The sequence below is a fragment of the Chrysemys picta genome, chromosome 2 (assembly GCF_011386835.1).
Source record: "Chrysemys picta bellii isolate R12L10 chromosome 2, ASM1138683v2, whole genome shotgun sequence".
Lineage (NCBI taxonomy): Eukaryota > Metazoa > Chordata > Testudines > Emydidae > Chrysemys > Chrysemys picta.
In genome coordinates, this window is record NC_088792.1 from 137,681,969 (window position 1) to 137,706,937 (window position 24,969).

A 24,969-nucleotide genomic window follows, 5' to 3' on the forward strand; every position below is an offset into this window, starting at 1 on the left:
ATGACACCTTAGCATGCTTTTTACTGCCGTTCAATCCCAGTTAGAGCTTGTGCATAGGGTTAAGGTAAGTATTGTATTTTTAATTTATTATATATTTTTTACAGTACTTGTGTTATCACACATGATAAATAACAGTAAGGCCCTTTAAACATAGTTAGAGTTGGCCAATATTGTAAAAATAATTACAAAATAAAAAGGGGGCTTATTTTACCATTCCATGTGGTCTTCAGTGGGGTTCACATCACCAGCAGAGCACATCTTAGGGAAGAAGGCAGTAATCTATTACTGGCATGGATGTCCTGGAACTGAGAATATGATCTAGCTAACTCTTTTTTGGGGGGAAGCATTCACCACATAATTAAGATTTTTATTTCCTTTAAAAATGCATAATAAAGGTAGATAATCGTAAAACATTGAATTTTCTAGTAATATTTTTGAGAATGATTTAAATTACTACATCCAGTGGGAAATGGAGTAAATGTGAATGCCAACAAGATCTATGGTGTTACATGAAGTGTGTATCAATGTTATTTCAGTGAGGAGGACATGTACCGTGATGCAGAAGAAATAGAGAGAGAAAAAGTATTACCTGTTTGTGAGACAGGCTCCTCAGGTACATTTGAACTTTAGTCTATGGCATTACACACGTATCGTAGAATAGCTTATTATTATTATAACACTTCTAGCTTTGTTGCCCTCATCCGCAAAGATCTTGTGCTCAACTATATCTGTGTGTAAATGTGGTGGCGGTTACTGCTCACAGTTGAACACAATGCACATTTTCATCCAGTGAAAACTGTAATATAAAATCACTTTGGCTACAATCAGACTTTTACAGTCTACCTGTAATTTTTATCTCTTTCGCTCTCAAAATTTCCTCACACCCAATTGAAAAAGTTGATGATGGATGACCTTTGTGTGTTGTGCTTGTACATGTGTAACAGGGCTTGAAAAATTTATCAAACACTACTAGCTAATAGGCAACATGAAAGCTCCTGGGATCTATGGTCCGTGTTCTTCACTGCTAGTGCATCGCTACTAACTACTTGGAATAGGAGTTTGTGGGATTTCCAGGAAGGGCTGTGTTCCTCAGCCCTGCCTAGGGAAATAAACTTCTCCTACCATACTTAACTAGTAAGTGTTTGATAAATGTGGGTGGGGTTCTTGCACCTCTGTCTCTTCCCTTTTTGAGGGAAGGGAGGGAAGCTCTCCTTTCATTCTCTCTGGCTGCTGAGGGATGGAGAGAGTTTACCAGTCTCCCCTTTCCTTCTCATGCTTCCCTCCCCCCCCCCCCCCGGGGGGTGGGAGGGGAGGAGAAGGGGGAGTTGCTGGGGTCACTTCCTTGCTGGATCACACCATCATTTTTGCTTGCTCTCTGCTTTCCTGAGCATTTTTTTTCTTCTGATACTAACAGAAGAGACTATTTTTATTATTAGCAATGAGCTCTGCTACATCAACTTCTTTGATTAGTACTGGATTTATTTTGGAGTGAATTGATGAATAAAGTACAACTACTTCATTGTGTAGCTTTGTTTTATACTTTTCCTTAATTTAATGTGTGTGTATAATAATATAAATGTGATCAATCTTGGCAGAAAATAAACTCAGTGTTGCACCTGAAATGGACATCATAGAGTACTGCCAAAAAGAATGGAGAGGAAATACACCGGCGGCAAAACGTATGAAAAAGGTATGGCCGCTTTTCTCTCCCCTCCCCTTTCTCTCCCCCTTCCCCCCTCCCGCCATCCCGCTTGGAAGTGTTTTTGTAACTTTTTGCCAAAATAGGCCCATATCCTAGAAACACATATTAAGTGCATGATTCTTCTATGTTGAGTTGGCTTCCAGGTATGAGCTACGTGCTGTTCACAATAGTTTAATCATTATTTTTCTTTAACTGCTAAGGGCAGTGACAGACAGAGTTTTGAGAGAGACTTTGTTTATTAAGGTTTTATAACTACAAAGTCCCTTCCAGTACTAGGAGATGGGATATCTCCATTAATTTCTATTTAATTGATACTCTCGGTCATGAAAATGTTAGTGGTACCAGGTCAGTGAGATGATTCCTGCCCACCAATTTTAAACCCTCTCTCTGTGTATCACAAATAGCTGCCAACACTTCCTTTGCAGTTTGAAAGCCACTGAGGCTGGGTGGATGACCAGAAATGATAACTTCCAAAAAGAAAAGTTTGAGACTTTAACCTGAGCCTTCAATTCTTTTGAAAAATGGCTCGGTTTTTTGCATGTTCTCTTGCTTATATTAATCTTTTTTTAGGTGTACAGCATTACTGTCAGGTAGATCTAGAATGGGAGAATTTTAAAAATCTGTTTTGATTGCTAAATAGCTTGCAAAATCATTAACAGAATACACAAGATTTATAAAATAATTTTTTTTTTCCTTTTAATGACAAAGACTTTTTACTTCTCTGAGAGCTGATGAGAGAAATAAAGGCCAAAGTTTGCTTTAGCTGTAAATGCCATTGACTGTAGTACGGGGAATACAGAATCTAGATTTAGGGTCCTCTTACTTAAGCAAAGGAGGAACTGATCTTCAGCTTAGTCTTAGTTCTTTGGCCTTGCTTTCTCAATATGAACACATAACATGTACGTGTTTTGGGTGGGCAGAAATTTACCAGAGCACTTCAAATGCACACACTTCTTTGCTGGAGGGAGAATAAAAGAGAATGAACCACACGTGATAAATATTGGTCATGTTGCTTAATGAACTGCTGAAAGATGCTCAGACTATGGGGATGAGAAAAGAATAAGAACGTAGAGAATAGAGCTCTTGTTTTAAATTTGATTTATTTTTTAAATCTTTAATCTAAACATTCTGTTTATTTGAGGTCCTAAACAATTTTTAGTATTTTTAAAACCACTTTTAAAAGCCTTTTTATTGACCTTGAGTACTTATTGTTACTGTGCAGTGGGCTTTAAGTGTCATTAGGCCAAATTCTATTCTTGCAACTTATTGCAAGATATGAGAGCAGAATTTGACCCATTGAATGAAATTTGTAGTGTTGCTGGGCTTCAGTTCAGGCCTGACCAAGAAAAGACAAAATGAGGACAGAATTGATTATAAGGTATCATGCCTCAGGATAACTTCCCTTATTCTGCTGGTGAGTGCATTGGTAGTGTGCACTGCAACAGAGTGACTGGCTATACTCATAGGAAAAAAAACCCCAAGAACATGTGTGGTGTGGTGTGTGTTTAATGATTTAAAAAAAAAAAATTACCTCTCTTCAGCACATCCCAAAACAAACTGTGATACTGGAGCAGAAATACAAGCAGTGTTAAATAAATATACAATAATACAAGCAGGCATTAAATAAAACAAGTGTGTGGTATGGTGTAAACAAGACACACCTCTATGGCAATTTTGCTTAGTAACAGCTGAACTAAAGCAAGGCTGTTTTTTGTCATACTTTGTGCAACTGGGTGTCAAAACACTGTCTGCTATACTCACATACAAAACATGCAATCCTCTGGTATCTGCCAGTTTCAACAGAAATAAAGTCTGCTTAGAGCCATTCAAGGTTTTTTCTTTTCAATCCGTCTGTGTATAGTTCTAAAGCACCCATTGCCATAGTTCTTAGCACTGTCATGCAGGATGTCCTGTGCCAATGGGACAACCATCCTGCATCATGTTTTTGGCTTATGTGGTGTTTTCTGTCTTGGCAAGAACATTACTAGATACACACTCTTTTTTTTTTTTTTTTTTGCAATCCTCCCCCCAACCTCCAATAAAAGTTTATACTTCGATGGATGAGGAGGAGGACGCATCTAACAAAGTGTTTTTAGGGTGGAGTGAGGGTAGCTGAACAAAGGGTATGATTAAAAAAATGAGGGGGAAAATGACAATTTTTGTATGATTGTTGAAGAACCTACTTTTTCAATATGCAAAATTAACAAAATTGTTAATTTAACACTGTTATAAAACTGGAGTCCTCTATATTTACGCAGAAATGTGCTTCAGGCAGTGTCAATGCACATGTCTCCACACTTAGGCTAGGTCCACACTATCCGCCTGATTCGGCGGGTAGAGATCGATCTTCTGGGAGCGATTTATCGCGTCTCATCTGGACGCGATAAATCGATCCCAGAAGCGCTCCCCTCTCAACTGCGGAACTCCTGCTCGCCGAGAGGAGGAAGCGCTGTCGACGGGGGAGCTTGCCTGCGCCGCGTGGATCCGCAGTAAGTTAACTTAGTTCAATCTAGGAAACATCGACTTCAGCTACGCTATTCTCGTAGCTGAAGTTGCGTTTCCTAGATCGATCCCCTGCCCCACTGTGGACCAGCCCTTACCTGCCAGGGAGCCTCAACTCCTGCATTGAGAACATCTGCAGGTTGTAAGCAGCTGGTTCAGGATCATTCTATATGTTTTAATTAATGTGCTAGTTCTGATGCTGATATTTCACATGGTCCAGCCAACATCTTTAGTAATATTCTTTGGTCCAAAAGGTACAATGGTAGAATTTTCAAAAGTGCCTAAGAGTCAGGAGCACAGGTTTCAGTGAAAGTCTGTGATTTGTGCTCCTTAAGTCACTTTGGCAATTCCCTGAACCTTCTAATAAACTCCTACTTCTTACAATTGGTTTGGTTTCTCACTTTGGCTGTTATGTGGTGTGGCTTTTTTATATTTAAATAGCTTCTATTCCTATTAGATTTCTCAAACAAAGGCGTTTTGAGCTTTGTCTGTGGAATATTGGGCCAAATGCTGTTGACTGTTAAATAGATCTGTTTGGGCATTTAATTTGAGCAGTTATGTCAGGATTAATGAGGGTTTGATGTATTTTATGCATAGTTACTGCAATTTATTTTGTATTTTTATACAGGGATATGAAGCAGTTTCTCAGAAGTTTACCTCTATAAGGAGAGTGCGAGGTGATAACTATTGTGCTCTCAGAGCAACATTGTTCCAGGCACTGAGCCAAACTTCTCAACTTCCTGACTGGCTTCAGAGTGAAGACTTAACGTTGGTATGCTTCAAACTTATATCTCCTGATAAGTAAGAACTAACTTTTTTCTCTATTGGGCAATCTTATGGCCTCATTGCTGTACTGCATGAGCAACGCAAAACACTGATGAAGCTATCATCACAACATGCTGGTGAAATCAGGACGTACTATTGTCACAGTTTCAGAGATAACTGCACCTATATTCCTTTTCTGTGCTCAATTCCAGGAGTGATCAGGCAGGGCTCAGGTCTCCAGCCATCACATGTCTCTGGGTAGGGACCCTTGTCCTACTTCCTTCTGATAGTGGTTTTTTAAGGCTACGGAGCTGCCTGCCATATCCCCTGTGTGTGGTATCCCCAGCAAGCCAGTCTTCCTCTAGGCCAACAACATGGCTTTGCTTTCTCTCCAAGGGCTGTGAACAGTGAATTGCCAGCATTTACAAGTTACCACACAGCTCTTTCTCAACAGGCATGCTTATTCTTGGGACAAAAGCTTTGCACAGAATGCATACAGAAGTTTCTACATGCTTATCAATAAATATAATCCCTCTATTTTATGGGCCTAACAGGGCAATGCCCTTCTAATGGGCTTAACAGGTAATGATCAGTGGCTCCATGTCTAGTTGGCAGCCGGTATCAAGCGGAGTGCCCCCAGGGTTGGTCCTGTTCAATATCTTCATTAATGATCTGGAGGATGGCGTGGATTGCATCCTCAGCAAGTTTGCAGATGACACTAAACTGGGAGGAGTGGTAGATACACTGGAGGGTAGGGATAAGATACAGAGGGACCTAGACAAATTAGAGGATTGGGCCAAAAGAAATCTGAGGTTCAACAAGGACAAGTTCAGAGTCCTGCACTTAGGATAGAAGACTCCCACGCACTGCTACAGACCAGGGACCGAGTGGCTAGGCAGCAGTTCTGCAGAAAAGGACCTAGGGGTTACAGTGGATGAGAAGCTGGATATGAGTCAACAGTGTGCTCCTGTTGCCAAGAAGGCTAATGGCATTTTGGGCTGTATAAGTAGGGGCATTGCCAGCAGATCGAGGGACGTGATTATTCCCCTCTCTTCGGCATTGGTGAGGTCTCATCTGGAGTACTGTGTCCAGTTTTGGGCCCCACACTACAAGAAGGATGTGGAAAAATTGGGAAGAGTCCAGTGGAGGGCAACAAAAATGATTAGGGGGCTGGAGCACATGACTTATGAGAAGAGGCTGAGGGAACTGGGATTATTTAGTCTGCAGAAGAGAAGAATGAGGGGGGATTTGAAAGCTGCTTTCCCCTACCTGAAAGGGGGTTCCAAAGAAGATAGATCTAGACAATTCTCAGTGGTAGCAGATGACAGAACAAGGAGTAATGGTCTCAAGTTGCAGTGGCAGATGTTTAGGTTGGATATTAGGAAAAACTTTTTCACTAGGAGCGTGGTGAAGCACTGGAATGGGTTACCTAGGGAAGTGGTGGAATCCCCTTCCTTAGAGGTTTTTAAGGTCAGGCTTGACAAAGCCCTGGCTGGGATGATATAATTGGGGATTGGTCCTGCTCTGAGCAGGGGGTTGGACTAGATGACCTTCTGAGGTCCCTTCCAACCCTGATAGTCTATGAATCCTTCCGCAGGATAGCGGCCCCCATGGACAAAAGCTCAGATTCGTTTGCTGGACCAGAAAGAAGGCCCTCTGTCAATTCAAAACTCACCTTATTATACCAAAGTTACTTTGTTTGAATCTTTGGAAAACTCGGTTTGAACCATCTATGCAAACCTCCCCAGGGAGTCGTACAACTCTAGAGTTGTAGTCTCAGTGATGTGCCTATATAATCTCACTCACACACACACAGTTTTTAGTTCCTAGAGGAGCTGTGGCAACCCTCTCCCATGGAGTAGCATAATGACATATAAACCATTCACAAATTTAATACAGTGGCCTCTGAAGATACTGCATGGAGTTGCAATATCTGTCACAAATATTAATCCAGATTTAAAAATGGTGGGTGGGTGGGAAATTGATGCAGAGAGAGATATAAGGTGATTCTTGGAGCTGGGCACTAAACCCAAGTCTCCTTAGTCCAGGGATTGGCAACCTTTCAGAGGTGGTGTGCCGAATCTTCATTTATTCACTCTAATTTAAGGTTTCGCATGCCAGTAATACATTTTAACATTTTTAGAAGGTCTCTTTCTATAAGTCTATACTATATAACTAAACTATTGTTGTATGTAAAGTAAATAAGGTTTTTAAAATGTTTAAGAAGCTTCATTTAAAATTAAATTAAAATGCAGAATCCCCCGGACCGGTGGCCAGGAGCCAGGCAGTGTGAGTGCCACTGAAAATCAGCTCATGTGCCGCCTTCGGCACACGTGCTATAAGTTGCCTACCCCTGCCTTAGTCACAGCCCAGTTATTTGACCACAGGACCATCCATCTTCAACTACTGTTCTTGGTTCCTTTATTTTATATAGCATGAAAGTCACTATATGGAATTTATTGTATTTGTGACAATATTCAAAAAAATTAATATACCTTAATTTAATTAAATATTTGAGATTTCCATTGAATTAATCTTCAGTGCAACTTCGACAGTTTGTGAATAACTACCTTGAGGTTAAATGTATTGTTCCTCTTGGAAACTGTAATCTTTTGGTATTAAGGGGAAAATGTATTGAGTTCAGTAACTCTCTCGTACACTATACATCAAGTTGGAGGTACATTGGTAGTATGGTGAAGCTTATGTCAAAAATGTTTCTATCCTACTTCTGTGGATAACTAGACTGTTTCAGCTTTTGATCCTTGCATTCTGTTGCTTCACCAGCAGTAAATTCACTTAAAAAAAAAAAAAAAAAAAAAAAAGGGGGTGGGGCAGGGTTTGCTACTAGAAACTGCAGATTCTGTGGTCTAATACACAACGTTCAGAACCCATGACAGATATGTTTTTCATTGTCTGCAGAGTTTGGTCAAAATTATCCTATGATGCTCTAATGCAAGTCTAGCCAAAGTATTTGGCAGTTGAACAGTGCTCTTGTTACAATGCTATTGTGAAACATTCTGATTTGCTTCAGATAGTTTATTAATGAAACAAGTTGAAAGCACCCTTAAAATGGGCAGTTGAGGAACTCTTACATGTTTTGAATGTTACTTATACTTTACCTTGAGTTTTTATTACAAGTGCATTTGGCATTACAAGTAGTAAATGGATATTTTGTTTCCTTTATTGTATGGTTATAACTGTATATTTTAATCGCAGAACTGTTGTGGTATAGAAAGGCTCAATGCCCTAATTCTCTACTACTTTTGAGACAATAAAGTTCTAATCCCTTTAATTAAATCCAGTTTTAAAACTTCCAAAATATGATAGCTTTTCAGCAGAAGTACACTGACAGAGTTGTCTTGTAACTTCTGACAGCAATACTGCCACGGATTACATCTGCAGCAACAGTACAATACAAAGGACTTCATAAAAGTAGTCTCTAGGGGTAACCCACTGTCCGCCTCCTGCAAATGAAACCTCCCAACATGCACTTTGAGGGGTTGTAGCAAAGAGCATTAGAGCACGAGAGCTTCTCAGAGGTGTGTAATTCCTACTTGGTGTGTTTTTAAATATATTGACTTAATATTTTCTTAACTTTTTTTTCTACCAATCAGACTGTAAAAAAACTGATATTGAAAATGTTGAACCATATATCATTGTGGGTTTTTTATTTTTTGCAATTTTTTAAAAGGAGGGCAGATTACCATAATAGAATAGTAAGCTTTGTGCTGTGCTGAAATTCATTCAGCAGTGGGCGTAAAGAGAGCAGCGGAGTGCATGCGAGGGAGGTGTATTAGTGGCAATTAGCAATACTTCAACCCTGAGTTTAAAAAAATAAAGTTTTAAAATTAAAAATATACTGATTTTTAAGATTCTGATATTGCGTATTCTTGTTTTCAAATGGATATTGGTATAATTATGCCCCCCCCTCCCCAATAGAATTTTGGTGGCTCTTTGAGTGATTATAATTCACTACATAAAGGGACAGTTACTTCAGGTTGCTCATATACTCCATGTGCCCAGGAACAGAGATTTTTCTGTAGCAGTGTCTGTGTGGTCCGCATAAGTGTCCCCACTCTCCTGGTGCTCTGCATTAGGGGAATAAAAGGGGTTGCTGCCGGATCACCACTGTCTTCATCCTAGATCCTAAGAACTGAGCTTCAGTGTTCATGCTGATTACAGCTTTTTCTGTAAGTAGTTTTTAAAATCTTCATAGCAAGCTTTAAGGGTTGGTTCTCTATTTTGGAACACCCCACCATAACAGGGAGCCGTTTGAATACTCCCCCACACGCTGAACTCCCAGTGGTTGCAGGGGAGTAAGCCAAAGATCCCCAGCTTCAAAAAATCACTGAGAGACATAAGCCCTTCCTGGTCACACACTGTCACAACACCTGTCTGCACTCCTTGAGGGAAGCACTTGTCGTACCAAGGTATGGCATCTACAGGTTGTTCCTAAGTGGAAGTCATCAGTCCAGTGAGTTTCTGCTCCAAAGCTTGCTCATGGAGGAGGCCAGGAAGGCAGGACCATCCTCTGGCCAGGGACCCCTGCTGTATGTCAGCCTGAAGAAGGTAGGAATGGCCCCTCTTCTACAGTCCTGGGCAGTTCCAAGACCTTTGACTCCAAGAGATTCTGGAGAGCAGAGCCAGGGCAGGGAGACTTAAGCACTCCCATAAAAGCAAAGGTTAGGGCGCTTACCCATCCAAGTCTTTTAAAAAGAGGCAGAAATTCCTTGTCCCTTACCAAGTCATCGGGAGCATGATGGTCCCGATATCAGGACAACCTGGTACAAGGAAGGACTGGATTGGGACTCCTTTGAAGGGCAAAACCGCAGCACCCTCTGCTACTGGGACGATTCCTTCTGATGCAGTCGTGGTTGCCATTGGAGCTGGCACCCTCTTCTGTGACCTGAGCTGTGGAGCTATCTTCACTGACTCAGCACGCTTCTCTGCTCCAGAAGACATCTGCTTTTTCTATCCACCTTATAGTCCATTCATCCAATCCATATTTTTTTTAACTTGCTGTCAAGAATACTGTGGGAGACAGTATCAAAAGCTTTGCTAAAGTCAAGATATATCACATATCCACAAAGCCAGTTATCTCCTCATAGAAGGCAGTCAGGTTGGTCAGGCATGACTTGCCCTTGGTGAATCCATGTTGACTGTTGCTGATCACCTTCCTCTCCTCCAAGTGCTTCCAAATGAATTCCTTGAGGACTTCCATGATTTTTCCAGGGACTGAGGTGAGGCTGACTGGCCTGTAGTTCCCCAGATCCTCCTCCTTCCCTTTTTTAAAGATGGGCACCACATTAGCCTTTTTCCAGTCATCCAGGACCTCCCCGAATTGCCACGGGTGTTCAAAGATAATGGCCAATGGCTCTGCAATCACATCCGCCAACTCCCTCAGCACCCTCAGATGCGTTAGATCCGGCCCCGTGGACTTGTGTATGTCCAGCTTTTCTAAATAGTCCTTAACCTGTTCTTTACTGCTGAGGGCTGCTCACCTCCTCCCCATGCTTTGCTGCCCAGTGCAGCAGTCTGGGAGCTGACCTTGTCTGTGAAGACTGAGGCAAAAAAAGCATTGAGTACTTCAGCTTTTTCCACATCATCTGTCACTAGGTTGCCTCCCCCATTCAGTAAGGGTCCCACACTTTCCCTGACCACTACCTTGTTGCTAACATACCTGTAGAAACCTTTCTTGTTACCCTTCACATCTCTTGCTATCTGTAACTCCAATTTTGCTTTGGCCTTCCTGATTACACCCCTGCATGCTCGAGCAATATTTTTATACTCCTCCATAGTCACCTGTCCAAGTTTCCACTTCTTGTAAGCTTTCTTTTTGTGTTTAAGCTCACCGAAGATTTCTCTAAGCCAAGCTGGTTACCTGCAATATTTGCTATTCTTTCTGCACATTGGGATAGTTTGTTCCTGCACCCTCAATAAGGCTTCTTTAAAATACAGCCAGCTCTCCTGGACTCCTCTCCCCCTCATATTAGCCTCACAGGGGATCCTGCCCATCAGTTCCCTGAGGGAGTCGGTCTGTTTTTCTGAAGTCCAGGGTCCGTATTCTGCTACTCTCCTTTCTTCCTTTTATCAGGATCCTGAACTCGACCATCTCATGGTCACTGCTGCCCATGTTGCTACCCACTTCTACTTCCCCTACCAATTCTTCCCTGTTTGAGCAGTAGGTCAAGAGGAGTACGGCCCCTAGCTGGTTCTTCTAGTACTTGCACCAGGAAGTTGTCCCCAGCACTCTCTAAAATCTTCCTGGATTGTCTGTGCACCAGCTGTCCCTCTGGGTCTGCACAACCCTTCGGGTTCTTCTTTTGACCCTATGGGAACTCCCTGGTGTGCATGCGCCCCACGCACCTTTGATCAGAGAGATTCATTAGTAGTGTCTGTTCGGCCTGCGCATGCACTGATGATAACTTCGTGCTCCCGACTGAGCTGCATGGGCAAATCACCTCTGTTCCTTCTCAACTGCCTCAGCCTGAGACGGAGCTTAGTGTGTCGTCTTTGGGCATGCTACAGCCGCTTGCTGAGTTTGTTCTCCTTAGTTTATTTAGTATTAGTTAACTACCAGCTGCTGAAAAAGTTTGTTTTATTTCCTCTGTGGAAAATTTTCCCTGTGAGGGGCATGTCTGATTCACTGGGGTTTAAATGTTGCCTCACATGTAGAGAGGCTATCCTGGTCCGTGATGGACACTCTCAGTACATTTGCTGCCTGGAAGAGTCGCACATTCCACAGAAGTGAAACTTCTGATTGGCGCTCAAATCCAAGGTATGGAAAATCAAGCTGCGACTGTTAATGATGGAGCACTCCCTTTTGCCCACTTCAGAGCTAGGTCAGGACAGTCACTTGAAGGAGGAGGATGGGTTACTCACCTTGCAGTAACGAGTTCTTAGGCGTGTATTACCCCTCTTGTGTAGTGCACTACCAAGCCTCCTTCCCCACTGCCTGGTTTCTCCCTTCTGAGAGCTAACCGTAGAGAAGAGCTAAGACGGTGGCAGTCCCCTTTAGGTGCATACATAGACCACATGGACTCTCTTAAGGAAAAATCACTGGTCCTGGGTGCATGTGCAACCTGAAGTAACTGAAGTGCACTATGCTCTAGGGACAACACATCTGGAAGAACTCAAGTAACTACAAGGTGAGTAAATCATCCTTCTGTGCTGTTGTGGTAAAACTTACATATTTAAGAAATTTGGATCTATGCAGATGTGGATGCTAGCATCTCCTATGTTATCCCTTTCTTTTCTTTCAAGGAAAATCTTAAACCAAGTCTGCCTTTCTTTGATCATATGTTAACTGCTTCTAGAGTTCAGTTACACCAGACACTTTGGGTTGAATATGTATTTCTTTGGACTATTAGTTTTCTCAAGCCACTTAAAATTTGGTCCTAAATCAGTTTCAAATACTATATTCTTTCAGCTCATTAGTATTTGACAATTAATACACAATCGCTGCAAATCTTTGACTGTTACTCAGCGTGAGCATAAGCTGTGCTGATAAGGTTTTAAGAAACCCCTTAGGTGTGGGTTGGGCATGTAGGCCAAAAAAAGAGGGTAAATAGAAGGCAAGAGTTGATTACAATATTTTGCAATTTTCTAAAACTTTTTGCCTTCCTTCAAGAATATTGAAGACTACAAAATATTCATATGGGGGGGAAACTCTTGGCCTTACCTCAGCTATATTTAGGTGGCCTAAGTGGTCTATTGTTAAGTTTTGGGTGTTATGCCACTAGCAGAGTCCTCATCCCCATTCAGTCCTTGGCCTGTCATTTAAAAAAAAAAAAAAAATCTTAGTAATGTGGAACTGAACCAATATTAATTTCACACAATCCCTCAAACCACCAGCAGTTGGTGTCTGTTACCATGCACGTGCGCTTTAATTAAATTTGTCATTGGAAAGGATATGTGACTGGCTCGTGGCCTGGTATTGGGCTAATCTCCCAACTGCTGATTAATTCCAGCTCTTGTCCAACAAGAGATGGAACAAGCTCGTTCATTCGTGGTGTGTGTTTGTTTTTTGTTTTTTTTAAGGGGAAAAAATTGGTGTGCACTTTTTGTACACAACAGCTTTTTTGAAGAATATATGAGGGTACCGTTGTAAGCAGCAATATGTAGCAATATTTTCAGTAAAATACCACAATTTTACTTCCAAGATTTGATTTAATAAGTTGCTTGTTTTTCTTTCTCAACTTTGTAGCTTCCAGAAAAACTGCTGAGCAAATACGATTGGATCCAACAGTGGCAGCTAAGACAGAAACTGGGCAGGAAGATGGGAGAACTAAGTGACGAAATTAAAGACTACTTAATACTTCTAAGGAAGAAGGTTGGATAAATTATATGTTCACTTTCCTTAGTGAGTTACAAATAAGTATGTTTAGCTCTCCACCAATTCAACCTAAATTCTAGTAGAGTAAAATTATTGTTCTAGGAAGGGTAATTAATTACTTAACATCTGGAATTTATTACACCAATTAAAGGCAATAGAAAATGGAATTTAGAATTCTTTAGTATTAAGTTAATATTTAAATCTTCAAATTCACCCCTTCCATGTTGAGGCATAGTATTTCTTTGCCTAAAAGCACAAGAAAAGTGGGAAGACTTTAACCTATTCCTGAAGCAGTTTTACCAAGATATTCCTGCCATACAGTTATGGAACTGATCTGACCTTCATGTTATGATGAACATAATATACACATAATGAAGGAAGCAGCTTGAGACCATGTGAGTTGTATTACTGTGTTGCACTAACCTAGTGCCACAATTTGTTATATGGCACTACTTGGTAGTGTAACACTCCTGTGAGGGTGACTCAGCCTTTCACCCTACTTAGGTAGATAATTGTGTTCCAAGTAAGAGAGCTCATTTGGGGAAGAGCTGTGTGCTTTCTGGATGAGACCTCACAAACAGGACATTTCTAGTCTTCATGGGCATGGAAAAATCCCTTGTTTCTAAGGAGTTGGAGGTTTGTCCTGGCACTCTGGTCCAATATTTTCCATCTACCCCTTCACTATTGCTGTTGAGCGGTCTACTGGCACTCCACCTAGCTGCTGTTTTCAGTCCCAGGGGTGAAAGGATTTCCTGCATTTATGTAGTACCACGTAAAGTGTTTTTAGAGCCTTAGGGATGAAAGATGCTATATAAATGTAAGATACCAGAAGGGTGTGAGGAACTATACTGCACCACTACAGTGTGACATTTTTAATGAATCTTCTTGTGTTTCCTAATTTGTGGGAACTTTCTTTTACCTTCTTGAATTAGCTGATGCATGGACTAGTCTGTCAACATAACATTTTATTACTATAAATACATAGTTCTAGGTTCGCGCTCAATATTTCGGTTCATGTTTACCGTACATCCTTAGTTAGAGCAGAGGTGTGTTCCCTATTGGACAAACTCTCTTAGTACCTGAGAGGCAGTGGGGTGATGGATGGCTGCAAGCAGTGATAGAATGACTGAATCCTTAATGAATCATAGCAAAATGATCCTTACTCCCCTTATCATTTGTGTGTGTTTATGTATGTACATATAGCCGTTATAGCATTTATCATATAACATTTCTCAAGTGCTGTACTCTTTATAGATTAGCATTTGATTTTTCATATTACAGTATGGAATCTGCTTACTCCAGGGGTTCTCAAACTTCATTGCACTGCAACCCCCTTCTGACAACAAAAATTACTACATGACCCCAGGAGTGGGGACCAAAGCCTGAGTTTGCTGCCCCAGGTTGGGGGGGCCCAGACCCCAAGCGCCACTGCCCTGGGTTGGGGGGCCAAAGCTCAAGGGCTTCAGCCCCAGTCAGGGGGCCTGTAACCTGAGCCCTATGGCCCAGGGATGAAGCCCTTGGGCTTCGCTTTCATCACCAGGCTGCAGAGCTCGGGTTTCACCTTCATCACCAGGCGCCAGCAAGTCTAAGCCCGCCCCGGCGACCCCATTAAAACGGGGTCGTGACCCACTTTGGGGTCCCGACCCACAGTTTGAGAACCCCTGACTTAATGGAATGTTTTAATGGCTCCATTATTCATGTCTTCTGTGTGCATATGTTTACATTTTTATTTTAAACTTTTTAAATAGGCACAGATTTACTACTTCAAAACTAATATTTGCTTATATGCATATTGATGCAATTTCTGTAAGAATATTAGGAGCAAAATAACTAAAGCACTGTGGGTATTTGAGATGCAGGGAGAATATGAAAATTATAGGTATTGTTACAGCCAATGAAAAGGTTACTGCCTCTCTCCTATCAGAATCTGTCTCTCCACCCCATTCTGCCTTACTTTTTCCCCTTTCTTTTTCTTTCTATTGATCCTGGCCTCATCAGATTCTTGTTGCTACGGGAAAAAGACAGCAGCAGCTACCGCTATGGGAGTATTTAAAATAAATAGGTTTTATTTTTTTTAAGTTTAAAAAAAAAAAAAAGGCATGAGAGCCCTTATACATCTAATTCAAAGCAGCTGTGCTGAAAATGTGTCAATCTACACTTGAAGGTCCTTCTTTCCTTTTGCAATTATGAATGATCTGCTGTCACTTATGTTGATAATACTATGTTTGCTTTTATAGTGGGAGAGTATGAGTGAAATGAAAAGTCCTGTAGAGAGACAAGCAGCTTGTGATGAATTGTTTACAAATGAAGAGGAGGAGTACAGTCTCTATGAAGCTGTGAAATTTTTGATGCTGAACACAGCTATTGAATTATATGATGATGATAAAAAAGGAAAGAAAGTACCAGTGTTCTCATGGCTATTGTTTGCCCGGGATACATCCAGCAACCCCAGTCAGCTAATGAATAATCACTTGAATCAAATAGGTCACACTGGAGGCCTTGAGCAAGTAAGGAGAGCTATTTATGCCTTCTAGTATACGTGGCAGTTTTCTCGTGTCTAGGACTTTCCTGCTGTGGTAGAAGCAGAACTAACCAGAACACCAAAACGTTTTCTGAAATGCTTTGGAAATCAGCAAAGCTGTAGCAGCTTAAGTTTGATGATGTGGTTTGATGCTTGTAAAAAGGTAGCTGCTCAGTAAATGGAATAATAGCAGTGCTTGTTAATGGTGATCTAGTTAAGAGTCTGTGCTCATAATTGTAACCCCCCATTTTCTGGAGCGTATAACTCCTAGATAACAAATTTTGCTCATATTTTTATACATAAAGTTTTTTTAGTAAACTAAATGAAGTATTCAATTAATGTCTTCCATGATTCTTATTGTACCAGAACAGGCCACTTCTTTATTTAAAATGTTGATTTTAAATGTCAAAATAAAGATAAGTATATATGAAAAGCTAGCCGTACCAAATTAATTACATAAAGGAAACCTATATGAAACAAGAACTGCATAATAAATCCATTTTCTGACTGATAGACATTTTTACTGGTCTTGATTACCTGAAAAAGGTATAATTCATCCTTGAGGAATTGCAGCTACCTAAATGAACCATGACTTAATATATATATCACAAACTGGTTAATGAGGATATTGGTGTGAAAGGTGGTACAAACATTTTAAAAAAATCAGGGAACCTGATCTCAAAAGAAGACCAGATTCCTTAAATCAGTGGAACTGCCCTCAGAAGCAGTAGTTGCAGGATAAAAACCCCAAGTGGAGTGCTCAACTGTGCATGTGTTAATAATAGCTAAGGACCAGATCTTGTTCCCATTTAAGTTTTTGTACTAATGTCTCATTGACTAGGTGCTTAGATCCACCTTTTCAAGTAAAGTCGGCTATCACCTGCCTTTAACTTGTTGACTTTTTTGGGGGTCCAGCTTTGTCACCCTTACTCACATGGAGTTGAACTTTACTCGGTGACTAATCCTAATGAGATCAATGAGACTGTTCTGATAATCTGTTATAACTAGAACAGGGTATGCCTGCCCTGTATGAGTTCACAAGACAGGTGGGAAGCAATGGGGGAAACTCTTCCTCTGCTACCTCACATCCATGCAGGCAACAGGCCTAATAAGGTTCTTGTACTTGCTGAGCACCAAGGACTGCAGAGGCTAATGCCACTGACCATGCTAGTCTCTACTAAATGGGGTGGGGGCAATGGCCCTAACCTGCATGCATACAAAAATTACCATCAGCCTTGCTCCAACTGGCAGAATTGGCTGGGTGCAGATGTGAGTGGATGCCCGTAGTACCTTCAAGTGTGGTGGTGGTGGCGCAACACTCATGTTCTTCCTGGCATTTCCTGGGGAAGTACCATGCCTTAGAGTTTTATTGAGCAACATATGTCTGCACTGCTGCTGTTGGGGCACAATTCAACTCTATTCCAGCTATTTGTGCAGTTGTCCTTGTTTCACTCTGTCGAGGGACATGGATTCTGACTGCATAGGCATTCCCATTTTTAAAAATTCTATTTCTTTTATAAAGAGAATGTTACTGCTTTTAACATGTGTAGCACCAGAAACTAAAGTCCTGAAATAATCAAACTTATACAGCACAAGGAGTGTCAAGCAGAGGTTACCCCTCAGCCTTACAATTCTCTTGTGTAAGTTTAAATAATAATAGGTATTAAATGCTGCTTTAGTTATACTAAAGCTAATGTATATCAAAGTGCCTTAAACAATTTTTGTTTTTTAAATGTAAGAATTCAGGCTTTGTCCAAGGGGAGTCATATCTAGCCGAACCCCTTGTAATTACACCTCTACCCCGATATAATGCTGTCCTGTGGAGCCAAAAAATCCTACTACGTTATAGGTGAAACTGTGTTATATCGAACTTGCTTTGATTGGCCAGAGTGTGCAGCCCCCCCCCCCCCCCCCCCTGGAGTGCTGCTTTACCGCATTCTATCTGAATTCGTGTCATATTGGGTCGCATTATATCGGGATAGAGGTGTACATGTCTTAGACTGAATTCTGAACATCTAGTGCACTTGGACTGACTCCTATCTGTCTCAGTGGAGTAAAGGAGCATTCAGTGGTTGGTAGCCTCTTTTCAGGAAATATACAGGTATAGGTCCACAGTTTTCAATCCTGAATGCTTAAAGTTAGGTACCTTAAGCACTGAAATAAGTGGCATTATTTCTTTCAAAAGACTTGAACACACATAGCTCTCATTTTGAAATGAAGTGGCTTGATTTTCAAACATTCGAACAAACTATTTCACTGCCTTAAGCACTTGAGATTAAAACAGTATAGCCAAAACTTTTAATGAGCACACAGTGTGAAATGGTTGTGTACTTGAGCCCTGAGGATGGCATATCCGTAGGATGGGATTTCAGCAAATTTCCCCATGCAAGGGAATCTCAGTATTTGAGCTTCGTTCTCCATTTTAAGGGTCGTCTTATACAGAATAACACTCCTGAAAAATACCCATTAGTATTATGCATTACATTCTAATTGTTCGTTTTTTGTTTTTTTCCAACCCAGGTGGAAATGTTTCTTCTTGCATATGCTCTGCAGTATACCATCAGAGTTTATCGATTGTATAAATACAGCACTGATGAATTCATCACACTTTATCCCAATGACCCAGAGGAGGACTGGCCTGTGGTGACTCTTATAACTGAAGATGACAGACATTATAATATTCCAGTCAGAATGTGTGAAGAGACTAGTTTGTAAACGAGATTTTGGCAGATTTATAAATTTGATATCCGAATCTGACCTGGACATTAAATTTCCAACACTATTTTGAAATAAAGTCATGATGAGATTTACATGATGAAACCTACAGTACTTTGGATCTTGAGTTACAAAGGTTTGAACTGAAATTCCAAATAGGATCTTTGTAGTGGGCTGACTTGGGGCATGCCATGTGGGCATGCCATGACTCAACTGTCCCCAAAGTCCTGAGATGGCCTTGCTTGGACGGTCCATGGGTATGGTGGCTGAGTTACGGTCCGTTGTTCCCTGGTGCTCTCTGGATTCTCCAGACCAGGGGAGGGGAGAAGGTAGAAAGACCTCGGCCCTCCCTCTCCACCAGATCCCAGCCCAAAGGGAAAGAGGAGAGGAGCGTCTCTTACTGATACACCCAGACTAGCTTCCTCTGGGCCCCGTTCTCTCTTCAGTTTGGAGGATGATTGCAGCACTCTGCCCCCTCCCAGCGGAGAGTTCCCCATAAGTCTCAGCAGTTCAGATAGTCAAACGGGTAGCTCACTTCTCAATGTTCAGATATTCTCCCTTGTCAGGGAGCACGGGAGGAAAAAGGGTCAGGCCCCCAGCCTCCCAGTTAGGTCTTACCCACGGTCCAGACCCTTCTCCTGTGGTTTGCTGTGTCTCAGAAGCTGCCAACTGCCTTCCTCCAGGCAGACAGCCTCTCCTTCATTCTTCCCCCACTTGACTGTCAGAGTCCCATTTTAAGCAGGCCCTCCTTTTGGAGCATGCTCTGCAGCTGCTGAGGGGCAGGGCATGGTGGGCCCTCTTCTGCTCCTTCACTCTCTTAGCCTTTGTGTGGGGTCTGTAAACCCCATCACAACCTCCCTTTAAAGAATACCTGATTAGGAAATAAAGTTGGTCTAACACTTGCTTTGTGTAAATGAATTTTCATGGCGCTCTCTGGAACAAATCTCTGAACTGGATTATGTATAATAGAATATAAAATGTGTAAACTAAGGAGCAGGTATGATGGAAATTAAAGTGTGTGTGTTTTTCCCCTGGAAGGGCATGGCAGAGACTTGATAATTGGGGTTACAGAGTAGTTTGCCTGGAGGTCAACAGTTTGGATCCTACTCGGCTCTATATTGTCTGAAAGTCATTAACATGTGGTGGCATTTTGGGAGAGTATGTGAAATAAACTAGTGTCAGTCTGGTTCCTAGTGACCACATGCCCATATCACAAAAGCTGTTGTTATAATTGGCATATTTATGGGAAGTCTCAGTGGAGAGGCTAAGGTTTTTTATGGATCTAGAGATTGCACTAGAAACCTGGCTAGGGTTGAGCCAAATGGGCATGCAATGTGAATCTCGCCCTACTGCTGCCTCTGGTTTTTTCTGAGGGCCAGCCATTCTTCAGGGCTTTCAATCTGGCACCTTTCACAAGTGTTTTAAAAAAAAATAAACCAGAATAGTAATGCAGCAGTGCCCTGCAATGTGGTCATAGTTACAGGATTTTCTGTCATAGCCATATGAATTGGTTTAAAGCTGAAATGTGGCATGCAAATGATCAGAATAGAAGTAAAAATTACTTTAAATGGAATGCAGACCAGACAGTGGTAGTTGAGTATCTGTCCCCTTTTAGGAAGCACTTTTTACCGAATAGGATTGGACCAATTAGGCTGATTTATTTAAAGATACACTAAAAAACACAGCAGTGTAGAAAATTTGGTTGTGCTGTTCCATTTGAATTATCTTTTAAACTTACCTTGCATGTTTAGTCCATACCTGCTTTTTGAAAACAGCCTGATAAGTCCTCGGTTTACATGGGGATTTAAGTGGTTTTTCATTTTAAATGGTGAGGGCCAACTTCGGCTGTCAGTTATTCCAGATTTTTTTTCACCTGCATAAAGGGAGGTAGAATCTGGCCCCCAGTTCTTAACTAGTGTCTGAAGTAGTCACTGTGTTTTTTCCATGTAGTATGTACGGGCTTCTGGATGTTCTGAGTGTAGTGTGCTTACTATGGTATATAGTGTATATTGACCACACTTCGATATCACACACTAGCCATAAATAATGGCTCTATCTTTGTTATATCTAAATTGAAAATTATTAGCATGATGTTTTGTGTTAGATGGTTCCTGGAAGCCGCAAGGGCAGAGCATAACAAACATTGTGATAAAGAATATGTTGGGATCAAACGGGGTTTAAGGCTTGTTGCAGTTTCTATCAATTTACTAGTGGCATGGGAATAACCAAGAAATTACCTGAAAAGTTACTGATAGCAAAGGAAAAGGAGAAGACACTTACAAATTAAAAGTTTACATTAGTTGTTACACTTCACCTGGACTTTGTAATGGGAAAATAGTATACAAGTAGTTTTTTCTGATTGATTTTTCTACCTTGAACATTGCTGTCGTCTTGTTTTTTTAAGAAGGGTTATTGTACTTGAGACTAAAATGTATGAGCGTAAACAAAACTTAAAAAAAAAAAAATTGTTCGTTTGTGTTTTTGAGTTGTGCAATGTGCAGGCATATTTAGGGTGCAGACTTGCAGCCCTTACTTAGGTGAGCAGTCCCGGCGCCTGGAAGGCAACATGTGGAAGTGAGGGTTGTCGCATCAAGCCCAAAAGACTTGCATAATTGATATCCATAGAATGTGGTGGATGCCTGAATACTGCTAAACACTTGGAATTTGCTTCTATAAAGGTCAGTGGCAAAACTACCACTGACCTCAGTGGGAACAGGACACTTCAGGATATTCAGAGACTAGAAACAGCCTTGCATGTTACACTCGTGAAAATATTAATGCAAAAAACTCAGTTTTCAACTACATTGTATACATATGTTCAACTAAACATCTATTTCAAATATATTAGATTTAATACTGACTGCAGGTGTTTCCTTTATCTGGTGCTCCAGAATGGACAGTTATTTGCTTTCAGACCCTTATATTTTCTCCTATACTTTGCTGAACAAGCCTACAGTGTGGTGGATGCCACCTCCATGGAGACAATAAATAAAGAAACTAAGATGGTGGATGGAGAAGGAGAGTGGTAGTGTGATCCAGTTACTCTTGTTCCCTTGAGTATTCTTCCGTGGGCATTTACCCATGTCCGCAACAGCTGCTCTGAGTGACGATTGCAGGATTGGGCCCTTAGGTGGCCACAGTTAAAATACTGAAACTGGAACACATTGGAAAGTATAGCACATACGGTAGCTAGTTATCCGGCTACCTAGCTAGGTACTTGCATGACTCCCATTAGTGTAGTATCTGAGCACCTAAGTAGTAGAGATGAGAACTTTGCAGTCTGGTGTCTGTTTTTTGTAGTTCCCACGTAGTCTGTGCATTTCTCCCCTCTAGTCTTACTACTTGTTACCTGTCTTGTGTTATGTGCAATTGAAAAATTAGAAACTTTTCCGTGGTGGGACCATCTCTCTATTTTTCTTGAAGCAGATAGCATACTGCCAGGTGCTGAATAAAAATATATATTGGCCTGATTCTGCTCCCATTTTAGTCAATGCCAAAGTACACATTGATTTGAGTATTTATTCCTAGTTGCTTTTTAAAACGCTTAAATATATATTTGTCAATAGAGCACAAAGATAACAGAGCAGCTCTTTAGTGCATAAAAGTGCTTAATAAAAGAAAGAAAATGTAGGTGGGTGATCTTTAAATTTTGGAATGCTGTTGATTATCTGACCTTCCCAGCACTTGACAGTGGGTGCCAGCTGTGAAGGCTTCACGACATGGTATCTCTAGAGCGTGGTTCCCAGACTTTAACAACGTGTGAACCCCTTTCATTAAAATGTCAAGTCTCATGAACCCCCTCCTCAAAACTAATATTTCCAGGGATTTTCTCCTTTACCGGAGTATAAATTATAAAAGCAGTGATCTTGGAAATATAAAATTTGTTTTTATGACATGCTTATTACACATTTGTTATTTAACATTACAAGTATTTTTATTACATTATGAAAATGGCAACACTCTAAGATCTCACTTTCGTAGCTTGTATCACTTTGAATAAGCCTGTTTATAAGACAAGGCACCTATGTTTCATCAAGGAGTATCAGATGTGAAACAGCATGAAGGTATTTAAGAAGCCAGCTCAGAGTTCCTCCTACACAAGCATTCAGGTCTTGAGCAGTCCAGGCAAACAACGCACGTTACAACAAAGCTTAAACTTGTTCTTTGTAATAATTTTAAAAACAATACTAGCTGCCTATTTGATTTTAAAAACAGCAAAAAATATCCAGCTCCCTTTCCATTTCTTATAAGGAGTCTTGAAGTTTAAATCTCCTCAGTGTGATAGATATGCTTGCGTTGATTTGCTTAGCTCTTGGAAGTCCAGGGGCTCCGTGCCCCATGCTGCCCGGGGTCCCTAGGGACAGCTGTCTGCCATTAGGGAATTTTTTCCCCTGAGAAGCCCCTGTAACATTTTGCAAACCCCCAGGGGTTCATGAATCCCAGTTTGGGAACCACTGCTCTAGAGTATAATTGAATTATTTCATTTTCATCCTTTGTTATATTAAGGAGGCTAAACCCGGTTCTAAATCAATTGTATGAGTGTGTCCATTTTTTGATACCATAGGTTTTAGGTTGAGTATAATCTAGGAAATTGCAAAAACCATTGACAGTATATTTTTGCCTTGTCTACATCTCTTTCCCAGATTAGATGGAAAAATTTAATCTGAAAAAACCGTTCCTGGCCCAAAAACCTAAGATCTGCGAAGTGTGAGCTCTGATCTGACAGTGGTTTAGTGAATTAGTTAAAATAATCTGTTACGCTCTGAGCAAATGTAGTGGAGCGTCGCTTATCTTAATTGTAACTGTTTTACTGATACACACACCAAATCAGAGTGTATTAAGGAATAATGGTATGGAGTTAAGAGTTGCCTAAATGCCTGAACTCTGTGTTCAAAACAGCTTCCTTTTTTGTGCTTCACTTCCACTGAAAATACTCACTTATGAATGGCCTTTACTACTACTTAAACATTCAAATAGTGTAACTCCAGGATTGTCAGTCTGTTTTTATTTGCTTTGATTCTAATATATTGCTTTGAGGGGAAGAAAGGGGACTAAAACTGGCCAATTAAGGTTTCTGGTGGACTAGGCCTTTTTCACTCCTTTTACGTCAGTGAGTGATTTATGTCAAGATTTCCGTTACCAATGGTGCACCTTTGGCAGATACAGAACGTCATAAGCGTAGAGCAACTCTTGTAGTTCTGCTACACATTGAAGCCCAAGGGGATACAGTATATGCAGGACTATGCAGATCCTCTGTCCAAAACAAAGTGCTTAAAGTACTCTGGAAAAAAATGGGGTGTGGGGGAGGGTCTGTCAGAATCTGCAAGCGGTAGCTTGGCAAGACTGTGTTTAAAGTGCATCCCTCAGTGACCCGGCTCAATTTTTAAATGGTTTATATTTTGGGGTGGTGGGTTGCTGCATCTTGAGGTTCTCCCCCTCCCTCACAGACACTAAGCACTGCCAAACCCCCCATACTGCATTGAACAATAGGATAGACTGCAGCAGCTGCTGCACTTATACTCTACCCTGCAACTGTGGCATTGGGGGAGGAAAACAGATTGTTCCCCTCTACCTCCACCCTCAGGCTGTGGAGAGCTGCACAAAAATCATTAACTTTGGCTTTGCAAAGGAGACAAAGAATTAGGGAGTTAGATACAAGCTCACCAGAAAGTTAGCTTTTACTGATTGCCAGCAGATGTCACTGTAGGCGAGAGAGAGAGAGAATGGAAAGTTTTACAGCTTTATTTTGCCCTGTTCATTCATTGATTCCAAAAGAGCTGATGTGATCCTGGGATGGGAACCTTGAGTAGTGAGGACATTTTACTTCTCTGTTTGGCACTGATGCGACCACTGCTGGAATGTGCTGTCCAGTTCTGGTGCCCACAATTCAGGAAGGCTGTTGATAAATTGCAGAGGGTTCAGAGAAGAGCCACAAGAATGATGAAAGAATTAGAAAATAAGCCTTAGAGTGAGATGTATTGAGCTTGATTACAGTCTGTATGTAGCTACATGGGGAACAAATCTATAATTAATGGCCTCCTCAATCTAGGAGAGGAATGGCTGGAAGTTGAAGCTAGACAAATTGACACTGGAAATAATGCATAAAGTTTTAACAGGGTAATTAACCATTGGATCAATTGACATAAGGGTGTGGTGGATTATCCATCACTGACAGTTTTTCAGTTAAGATTGGGTGTTTCTCTAAAAGATGTGTTCTAGGAATTCTGCTGGGGAAGTGCTATGGCCTGTGTTATACATGAGGTCCCTCCTGCTACATTGCATATGCTGCTTTTTCCAATTGTTATCCTATAAATCTGTCATTTAAACAAACACGTTAAAATTAACTGTAAATAACGCCTGCTTTAGGTCCAGTGCCGTAGCCTTTATTTGATACAATTCCCCTCCCCCCCTCCCTAGTTACAGTGGGCA

General features: G+C 41.1%; 1 protein-coding gene across 9 annotated transcripts in view; it reads left to right on the plus strand.

Annotated features, from left to right (window-relative positions):
• Positions 1-19,442, plus strand: part of OTULIN (OTU deubiquitinase with linear linkage specificity) — a 54,119-nt gene extending 34,677 nt beyond the window's left edge. For 8 of the 9 annotated variants that reach the window (XM_005286076.5, XM_065584244.1, XM_065584243.1 and 5 more), the window contains 6 exons: positions 537-613; positions 1,596-1,690; positions 4,833-4,976; positions 13,176-13,301; positions 15,542-15,811; positions 18,346-19,442. In XM_005286076.5, coding sequence (XP_005286133.1) covers positions 537-613; positions 1,596-1,690; positions 4,833-4,976; positions 13,176-13,301; positions 15,542-15,811; positions 18,346-18,540 — 907 coding nt within the window. In that variant the 3' untranslated portion in view covers positions 18,541-19,442. The remainder of the gene's footprint in view (positions 1-536; positions 614-1,595; positions 1,691-4,832; positions 4,977-13,175; positions 13,302-15,541; positions 15,812-18,345) is intronic. The other variant, XM_005286082.5, reaches the window with a different exon arrangement.
• The last annotated feature ends 5,527 nt before the right edge of the window (positions 19,443-24,969 follow it).